The sequence below is a fragment of the Monopterus albus genome, unplaced genomic scaffold, assembly GCF_001952655.1.
Source record: "Monopterus albus unplaced genomic scaffold, M_albus_1.0 scaffold8.1, whole genome shotgun sequence".
NCBI classification, from domain to species: domain Eukaryota; kingdom Metazoa; phylum Chordata; class Actinopteri; order Synbranchiformes; family Synbranchidae; genus Monopterus; species Monopterus albus.
In genome coordinates, this window is record NW_018127888.1 from 3,437,801 (window position 1) to 3,448,028 (window position 10,228).

The 10,228-nt window shown below is 40.5% G+C and overlaps 2 protein-coding genes across 3 annotated transcripts in view; both read right to left on the reverse strand.

Moving 5' to 3' along the window:
• LOC109951631 (large neutral amino acids transporter small subunit 4-like) overlaps positions 1 to 5,844 on the reverse strand; it is a 25,136-nt gene extending 19,292 nt beyond the window's left edge. For both annotated transcript variants that reach the window (XM_020586247.1, XM_020586238.1), the window contains exons 1-2: positions 5,685 to 5,844; positions 3,135 to 3,356 (exon numbers count right to left, since the gene is read on the reverse strand). In XM_020586247.1, the coding sequence (XP_020441903.1) occupies positions 3,135 to 3,294 (160 nt within the window). In that variant the 5' untranslated portion in view covers positions 3,295 to 3,356; positions 5,685 to 5,844. The remainder of the gene's footprint in view (positions 1 to 3,134; positions 3,357 to 5,684) is intronic.
• Positions 5,845 to 6,995: 1,151 nt separating this feature from the next.
• LOC109951832 (unconventional myosin-Ic) overlaps positions 6,996 to 10,228 on the reverse strand; it is a 49,218-nt gene continuing 45,985 nt past the window's right edge. Inside the window, exons 31-32 of the mRNA XM_020586553.1 lie at positions 10,189 to 10,228; positions 6,996 to 9,461 (exon numbers count right to left, since the gene is read on the reverse strand). The exon at positions 10,189 to 10,228 is cut by the window's right edge and continues 56 nt beyond it. Of these exons, the coding sequence (XP_020442209.1) occupies position 9,461; positions 10,189 to 10,228 (41 nt within the window). The 3' untranslated portion in view covers positions 6,996 to 9,460. The remainder of the gene's footprint in view (positions 9,462 to 10,188) is intronic.

A 10,228-nucleotide genomic window follows, 5' to 3' on the forward strand; every position in this document is an offset into this window, starting at 1 on the left:
TGTTGACGCTGGTCTCTGGGTTAAGGGGGACGTTAGAGGAATAACAGCAAGTGGTTATGTCTTATTTAATGCATCCTTGTAAATAAAACAGGCTCGAGTCCTGTAGGTGAAAGTTAATGTGGTCTAATGAACATCTGCAGTGTTATTTTAATGCAGGAGCATAACTTCACTGAGGGAGACATATGAGCTGCAGTATGAGAAAGCAGAGCTATAATCATCTGTGGGCTTTCATTAAAGTCATCCACTTCTATTGTGATGCAGTGTATTTAAGTGCATCCTAATTATAGAGCAAATCAATAGAATGTAGTAGTTGCTCTGGAGTTTTCAATCCTGCCACACAAACTTCGTTAACAACTAGTGTTTGCCTGGTTGTCACTGTAGAGAATTCCATTTACAAATCCGTGATTACTGAACAAACTCCGGCTACAAATGAAACCCCTGGGATGATTTTGTCAACTGCTCATTCCAAGGTCAAGAGTTTCAGTCTATGAAAAAAACCTTGGAAGTGATTCATAGTGTTGCAAACACGCAAAGTGGGTAAAATGTAAAGACTAAAGACTGTACACAGAGCTTGAGAGACAAATTCAGATCTTGCTTATGTTCTCACCTCTGCAGATCAAGCCAGTGACCATGTGAGGTGGGGATGAAGGTGTCCGTTTTGGAAAATTAAAGAAAGAAGGGGGTTTCAGATGCTGTCACATCTCCATTTAAAATGCTAATTGGCACAAAACAGAAGATGCAACTAAGGCTGATGGGACTGGGAATGTCATCGGCTCTGCAGAGATTTGGTCATAAATTAAAACGTAGACCTGATGATGACATCGTTTCATGCCGGTCTGAAATTATTGAGATTGTCAGTTTTGACCGAGGCATTTGATCAACTGACAGACTGACTTTCCAAAAGCCCTCGGTGAGCAGAGCTTTCTGTCACTATAGGTGTATTATGTGTTCTACCTCCCAGGTCAATATTTGAGGTGCACTGAAGCATTAAGTGCTGCCTATTGGACTAATAGAAAGCAGCAGCATCTGTTCCCCAATGCTCGTGACTGCTGACTAATCAAGGGGCTGCAGGAACTCTGAGTCAATATGGGGAAAGCACTGACCACACACACACACACACACACACACAGGGAAACACATCATGTAAAGGCTGACTTAACCTACTCTGAAATGTTCATCCTGGTGAATCACAGCTTGTACACTGCACTTTTGAAGCCACTCCTTTCTCTTCTGTATGCATCTACAGCTGATGACAGACTCACAGTCATCTAGTTTAATGATTAGACTAAAATAACAGTTTTGTTTCCTTGGCTTCAAAGTTGTCCCTTTATTCCCTTGGACACACAGTTTGGGGGGGGTGAGAACGAAAGAGGAGTTAAACAAGGGAATGCACATTTCTCGTTTTTGTCCACACAGTGCACACATACATGTCACATGAGCAGAAAAACCACAAGCTAAAGGCTGTGCTCAGCTGACGTACAAGATTAGTTTCACTAACTCTTATAAAAGCAAGTTGTTCTTATACAACCGCAGTGTAGAAACCAAAACCTTTAAGGAAGTTTAACTGTGAAGAAACAGTGTCCAGGATAACATTTGCACACAAGTTAATAATCTATATTGTGACTTCATGCAGTGTCTCCAAATCACCTCTCTCTCAGCATATCTCTGCCCTCCTGTGTAACCCTTGTGTGGGAACAGGAAAATGTCTTCTCTGGTGTGATCCTCACTCTAAATCATGCTGTAGTCGGTCATGCCACATGGTGAAATTCTATTGTTTTCTCAATCCAAAGATACTTTCCAATGTCCAGCACTGGCCTCTGAATTTCTGATTCAGTGTCCTCTTATCCTACTAGCATTCATTTTTGCCCAGTTGTTAACAACTGCTGAATAAGGAACCACCTCATTTTTTGTTTTGTATAACCTAAATAAGCAGCAATGGCTGTTTCTGTAATTGGTAGAAACTCCACCAGGTCATATGTAAGTTAGCAGTGTACTATGTTACTGTAGCAGTGTACCTATTAGTAAAACACCAGTGGATCATCAGCTTTCATTCGCTCTCACATGTGATGGTGTAAGTGAATGTGTGAGAGCAATCAAACCACTAAAAGGTTTCATACACACAAATTAACCCAGCAAGGCTTTCATCTCTGCTCCTTTGTAGGGCACAAAGACAGAAAAACAGACAGACACAATTCGAGGATCAAAGAGCTGACGACAGAAAACAGCTTGTGTGACAACCACTGTGGAGAACGAAGGGATCGACTTGCTGCGTGGTAATGGAGACCAGGACGGCAATGACGATTATGTTTTACCTGACTTACTAATAATGAGCCACTGAGTGCATCAGCTCCCTGTCTTTGATCGTAGCTAGCTGAGGACAGAATAAAATGTGATACGAACAAGAGTTAATGAATAGCGAGAGGTTGAGGCTGCTTTTAAAGTGAAGCCTGAGCAGGTCCTGAAAAAGCCTTTTGGTAACCACATTTGTGTCTTTAAATCTCCATAATTACACCACACCCGCTTGAAAACCTTTGGTTTTTCAGCAGCTCAGAGATACTCAGGGTGTCATCATACAAGGTAGTCCTGTTAACATCCCACTCAAACTCAGGTTAAATCCAAGTAGTGGTAAGAGTATTAGTGTAGATGGATGAGAGTAGTGATCACTGTCTCTATCAACCAAAATATGTAATTTCTCTCTTGGGACAATATATCAAATTTGAATATATCATGATACAAAAGCATCACAACATGTATCATTTTGTGTATCCCTTTAAGCAGTCCCTAGTTGTGGGGGGACCAAGAACTATTGGGATGTGGCCTGCAGTGTTGAACATCACTGCCAATAGTGAATGCCAGCAGGCCAATTTGTTTAGTCCTTGCCAGGGCTTTGGTATTGAACAAAAAGTACCAGGAACCTTTCTGTGAAGATGTAGCATTAGCACCTTGAGTTGTAGTGGTAGAAAACATATTCAGATATTTTATTTAAAGGGGAATGACAGCTATGACCCCATCCCAACTTTCTTTATGATGTGAAGTTACCAGGTAGCCCACTCAAAGGTCAAGACCCTCCTCAAATGAAACTCATTTAACCCACCCTCATTAGTTAAACTTGTACAGATGTGAAGTTGACTCACCAGGTCCTTTGCACAAGTAGGAGTAGAAGCCCTCAGATTTGAGCATGATGAGCAGGGATCCCCAGCCGAGCAGCACGGCAGAGAACAGCAGGTTTTCCATGACGGCTGTCACCGCCATCCACCAGCGGCGGGAGAAAGCTGTGGCCAGGGTGGGAGCCATGTCAGCTGGATCGGAGGTAGCAGTGCTCTGGCCTGACAGGTAGTGATGGAGGCTGCTGGAGCCTGGAAGACAAGATGGGGGAATAGAGACAAGATGACAGTCAAATAGTGATGTTTTCAGTGTGTTGTATTATGCCTCATTGCTTGATTTGATATCTACAAAACTTTATTAGCTCTGTGCATAACTAACAACAACAACATGGTCTTTTGGCTATACAATGAAGTTTTTTTTCTGAGACTGTACCATATACATGTCTAGTCTTGTGATGATAATGATGGTGGTGGTTTAGAGAAAAAAAAACACAAAATGAAAACAGATGATGCCTTAAAGGGGCACAAACATATGCCTATCAAACAATCCCGCCCTATGACAAATCTGATTGGTTTGAGGGTGTAACAGGGCGTCTTCTATTGGCTGCCAGTGACATAACTCGTGCAGCAACCACACCGCTGATGCTGCATTCATCACACGTGTTGGGTGTGGAAGAAAGGGGATTTTAGAGATGTCTTTATTAGTAAAAACGGTGTCGTGCTTAGCTTTTACATTAAACTGTAGCTTGTAAATCCTAAATGCTGATGCGAAGATGCATCCGTTCATTAAATCCCGCTTCTTAAAACGTAATGCTAACAAATAGCTTTTTAAAAAATATCCCGCTTTAATTCGGTGATTTAAAAACACTTAACCCGCTGGAGTTTCCCATTGTTTGTGTGAAAGCATCAACCAAAATGTTCCACTGCTGAAGTGGCGTGTGCTGAAAGTGACAAAGCTAATTTGGGAAAAACAAATCTGTGTTTAAAGAAATTCCCATTAAACGTGAATGCAACGCCAGCTCCAGCCGGTTCGAACCGGTGCGGCGCGAGATTCTCCGTGCTCCTGCACAGACACACTATCTGTTGTACATCGGTTAGTAGGTTGGTTACAGTGAATATGACCAAATTAAAAACATATAGACCTATACAGACACACAAAAAACCCAATAAATAATCTAATCTGAATAACTCTAAACATAGGTAATATAAAACATATGTTCACTTTATTAGCCTACAAGAATAAGATACACAATCTATAACTAACAATGAACTGAAACAACAATAATAATAAGCCATTTTATTGTGTAATGTGGGAACTGTGCTATTTCACATTTTATAGAGGATACACATGCAATCATGTCCTGACTTTAATCCATAATAGAAATTATTATTGGCTGGTTTTTCCGTTTGATTGCCGTATTTTTATTCCCTTTTTAAAATTATATTCCGGTGTTTTAAGAGCTATGGTGAGCTGGAAATAAATACTTGAAGAAAAGAAGAGAGAGAAAACTTAACGATATTTTTCTATTTTGTATGAGAGAGACTTTTCGTCTGAACACAAATTTGATGTCACATATCGCCCCCAGCACTAAGGGCTATGCAGACCCGCACAAGATGACAGGACGCGCACGGTCCATACTTCACTTGGATGTGGTATGCTTTAACAGCAGATGTGTACATCATCACACTGAGAACAATAATACCAAGTATATTGCGGTGAATGAAGAGCAGCGCTGGAACTGGTCTGAACTGGACTGAAATCATCCGCACGATACCCCCCACCCCATCTGCACCTCCAACCCTGCAAAGTCAAGTCAGCCAGGACTTAGCATCGTTATTCCGGTCGCTAATTTCAAAATAAAAGTCTTACGTGTTGTAACAGAATACACAATGTTGCCATTGTTTGGATAATTTCGCTTCCTTCCGGAACTACACTGATTGTATTTCAGCACCTTGACGCACTTCACCGAAGAGGCGCTCAGTTGTTCGGTATCAACAACAGTAGGATACGGAGGAAACACCATCAGGATGCTGACACAGAGACAGTTCACTAGAGCACGACGGACAACAAAAAGGCATCCAGATAGCAGTGCTGCTATTCTGCCGCATTACAGCTGCTTTTGTGCAATGAAGCGGGGTTTTTGAGAAATTAAATAACTTTCATGTAAACCAGCTCGTCTCCACTGTGCCCAAGCAAAGGGAAACGGGAGAAGTGAATGAAACCGATGTAACACATTCAGCTGTTGTTCATATTTGATCTAATCACCTCCGCATGTTTTACAGCGAACTTAGAGGATGAACCATCAATGATGAGAGAACGGCGAATAATTTATTTGACAAACACTGAAGTTGGTAATAGTGTCACAGGTTGGTTCCTCTTGCTTCTTTGCAACCAGTAAACAAAAGAAAACAGTGACAGGAAACGGCTCCAAATGAAGGAAAACACTTTGCTGAAAAATGATGCTTGTGGTGGGTTATTTCACCGTGAGATTATGATTTTTTTTTTTCTATGAATCTTGCCAATATGAGTCAGCCTCTCCTCCAAGGAAGTGCGGTCCAGTCTTGGTGCGCACAGCCTACCTGAGCCCGTGGATTCTGGGACAATAGAGCCGCTCCGTCCTATGTCAAATCTGCCTCTGCAGGTTCAAAAGTCCTTCGGCGATAAACACACAGAGTAGCAGTGGGAATTCATATGTAGGATGTCTCTTTGCTTTCTTTGAATCACTATTTCGCTTCTCATCCTTCATTGCTGCCGCTTTATAGCAGCGCAGGAGCGATGCACAAACAAGAGCGTCTCCCTATTGGCCTGTGGCTGAGCTAGAGACCAACTCCAGCCAATCACAGAGCTGCAATATTACATGTGGGTTATTTAACAATATTAAGGATAATAATAAGGATAATCACCTTTATTTGGCCAAGTATGTTACACGCACAAGGAATTTGTTTCCGGTACAGAACCAACTCACACCGATGGCTCTAACCATCGGGGGCAACTTGGGGGTTCAGTGTCTTGCCCAAGGACACTTTGACATGTGGACTGCAGGGACCGAGATTCAAGCGTCCAACCCTCCGGTTGGGAGACGGCCGTTCTACCCACTGAACCACAGTCGCCCCCAAACATCTTTGGACACATACAGCTGCTAAACATTATGGGACAAAGTAGTTTCTCTGAAAATAGGACAACATGACAATAGAGAACTACACTTAATTATGTAGCTAAAACGGAAACAAGCCAATAAAACCCCTAAAAGTTTGGCAGGATGCAAATAGAGAATGTTAACTTAAAGGCTTGATGTTTACCATCCTTTTCTGTGTATGTGACTGTGAATACACACCTAAAATGATTGTTAGCAAAAACAATGCTTTAGACTTTGACAATAATAGAACCGCTTTTGGTGTAACAGAACCATCTTGGTTTAAATGAGAAAGACTGACTAAAGAGTTAAAATCTCAAAACGCCAGTGGAAATATTTGTCCTCATTCGACAATTTTGTCAAGTAGCTGCTGCCTTGTCCTATAGGCTGCACCAGTGTATATCAACTATAAATACTCTCATCAGTATTTACTTGTAATTCCTAGAATCAAGGCAGGGTTGATATGGTCCAATGGAAAAGGTCAGCTGAAAACAAAAACCTCTGGAGGAATAATTCAGACTAAAGGCGACACCTGCTGGCTGCTTCAAACCAGAATACTGAACGTTTTTAGACTGTCATGATGGACAGTGATAGAGGAATTCGTGGTTGGATTATTGAACAGACCTGCACAGGCCAAGGGGTCAGTGGTGGGCCCTTGACCAGAGAACCACGACGGGACTGTCAAATGCCCCCTCCCTTTTTGGGTAAGCACTAGGACCAACACACATGAACAGGAGGGAAGGGAGCAATAAACACCCGACATACATTTAACAGTTTGTATTTATTTTTAATATTTAGTATCTTGTTCTTTAGTGTGTTGGCATAATTATACATTGGTTTGGTGCATACAGTAAGACAGGACTGGTAACAGGAGTGCATATTTCTAAATCGATTTGGTTTGATTAAAGCTTAAACACACAGAAAGAGCAAACCTTTAGGTGCTGCTTGGAAATCTTTAGACATGGCCTGACGACTACTGTCAACAAAAGACCAGACTAGAAAGCATTTTGCTATCCAACAAGGCACCATGTTAATGAACAATACTAAAAGCTAATTGTCTCTCCAAATGTTTCACAACATCAAACCTCACTTGGCTTGAACTTCTCATTTATATCACAAACCGTATATACACATCTCCCTCCTGAAGAAAAACAACATCATATAAATCATACAACAGAGAATCAGTATAAATCAACAGGGTCTTTGGCTAGTTCAGTTTAAATGTAATAGCACAGTGCTGCCTCGGCATTTCGCACCCGTCTCGCCACCCAGAGCCAAGAAAAAAATTCTGTCATTGTGCAAGGTTTCGACAAAAGATCAGAAAATTATTGGAAACAGTTTGGAGGCTCGTCTCAAAGGTTTCACCAATATGGCTTTTTCAGTTGGTCTATAGGTTTAAAGAAGAATTAGGGGTCAAGGATCAGAGTTGGGTTTAGACAGAGATGTTTGTTGTAGTGGGATTTTAACTTGAACCGGTGTTAACAGCTTTGTGATGTGAGAATTTCAGTGGTGTGTCAAAAGGTTTTCCTAGTTTGACATTTTGGACAATGCACTTATGTGCTTTTTTGCCTCAAGTTAGATGAGTTGATTGAAAAGACTTTCATACCTCTGTGTTTAATATGAAGCTGCAGCCAGCCAGGAGACTATTAGCTTTGTTAGCATAAGGAAAATAGCCTATCTCTGTTTGAAGGTTAAACAAACAAACAAAACAAAACCTGCCTATTGGGACCTAAAAAGCTAATTAATATGTTGTCTCATTTGATTAATAATGTGTTTTATATTGTCTGAATAGAGAAAAGCTAACTGGTTCTCCCAAAGCTAAGCTAGCCATCTCCTGGCTATTGGTTCATATTTAGTGTATAAACATATTAAGTGGTGTCAATCTCTTCATCCAACTATAACCTTTTCCCAAAATGTAAAACTATTCCTTGACAAATTTCACATTTAGAGTTGTCAAAATACACACAGCCGCTAGCAGCTTCAATCTATAACCGCTGTTTGTGCCTTCAGAAGCATTTTAGCTGAACCCAGATTTGAAGCCCACAAAAAGTTCAATTTTTTTTCCAACTTAAAATTATGTTTTATTGCCACATTATGGTCTAAATTATGTCTCATAGCTACTCATATAATTGGTCAGCCCTAGTCAAAAGTCGCTTTCAGACCAGTTCTATCATGGAGTGACAAAAAGTAAACTTCTCTAAGATGGAAAACAGACAGGTGAGGTGAGGTAGGCAGCTGGAGAAGCAGAGTATCTAACTACAAAGCGAGATGCTGCAGTTTTCAACCATGTTAGAGCATGTTATATGATTCTGAGCAGGGCATGCTGCTTCTGTCAGAGGATATCTATACTTAGCACTTCATGCTGAGCATCATGGCTTTCATATTTCATAATACAGCTCTTAAATTGCACTCAGAGCAAATTAGACAAGGAAAAGGCACAAGCGCCTGGCATCGAGGCAAATGACTGCTGCATTCTCTCATCTTTCTTTTTGCCTTTCTTTTGCCGTTTCCTCACCCACTTTCTCACTTACTTTGTTCATTTTTGCAGCATATACTGATTATTTAATGTAGTGAATCTCTTATGAAAAGCTTCCTTCTTATCCAAACGCTGTAGAAATGCTGATTTATGAAAAAATTTCAGTATTTGTTTTCATTTAGTGAGTCACAGTCTGAACATTTTGGACCAAAATACAACCATTTGACTGAAAAGATATTCTTCCTTGTCACCAAACCTCTCAACAGTTATCCTACATACTGTCAGCCTTGTTCTGCACACCTTCATGCTTAAGTAACAACTCATCTGCCCCCACTGGAAAAGTAGTTTGAGCAAGACTTTCAAGCTGTTTAGACAGGCAGGAAAAGTAAGCAAGGAAAAAAGAGGCAACAGCCACCAACTAGCCCTCATCTTATTCTTGGTCATGTTCCCAAATAAAGCACAATAAACACGCATGGTGCAAGAAAAACGCACCAAAACATTTGCTATTCCTTGGCTTCATATATAAAATCTCAATATTCAAACAGCAACAGTATTAATCCCCAAAATATAATATATAAACATAAATATATCAATTAGTTCAGCAAGATTTTTTTTTTGTTATTGGAAGCACAAGCCATGTGATTGGCTTAGGCAGAGTGGGGTCTGCAGTCATGTGATTGGTGGATGGAGAGGTCCTGGTGTGTTTGGTCAGGGTGGCCATCATCTGGAGTTCAGTCTGGGAGCCGTCTGGAACAGGAAAGCAATTTTACAGTTTTTGAAAACTTAAAAAAAAAACTTGATAAACAGTAAAAATATATTAGCTGATCAAATGTAAAAATATTAAAGCTGTGTAAATTGAAATTTTAGCGAATTGCAGGCAGAGCAACAAGCTGTAATCACATTAAAAGGTCCTGAAAACATATTTGTCATCGACTCCTGAAGGAAACATCTGACTCTAGCCACTAAGTTCTCTGCGATGTTCACTAGCTAAGTGCTATCTTTGTCTGTCTGCCATTAGCTACTTGACAGGCAGCGCACAGTGGGTTTATTAAACTTATCTCTCTGAAAACAGCTGCTGCAAACAAGGTTGATGTGAATGGTGTTTATGGGCTGTAAAACTACAACACGCAGTTAAAAGAGGTGAGAAGCTCTCTAGAACTGAAAGAAACTGCAGTGTCAGGTGATAATTCTTCATGAGTTTGCCAGGATTAGCAAACTCTTTCACTTTTCAGTCTTGTGATCCATCATCAAAATAAAATATTGATAAGCGCAGCCTTAAGTTCTACATCAAATTTGGATGCTGAAATCAAAACAAACAATCCTCATTTTTTGGTGACGATCAGCACATTGAAATGTTTTTGGATTTAATTCTGAAACTGCTGTTCTGCCAGTTGGAATCAAATAAAATCAACACATATGATTCAGAATCTTTGTAATGTGACTATGTGAAGCTATAAACAATCAAGCCACTCACCACAGACAGGTGTCCATTCTTAGCCTTGGCCACAAGCAGC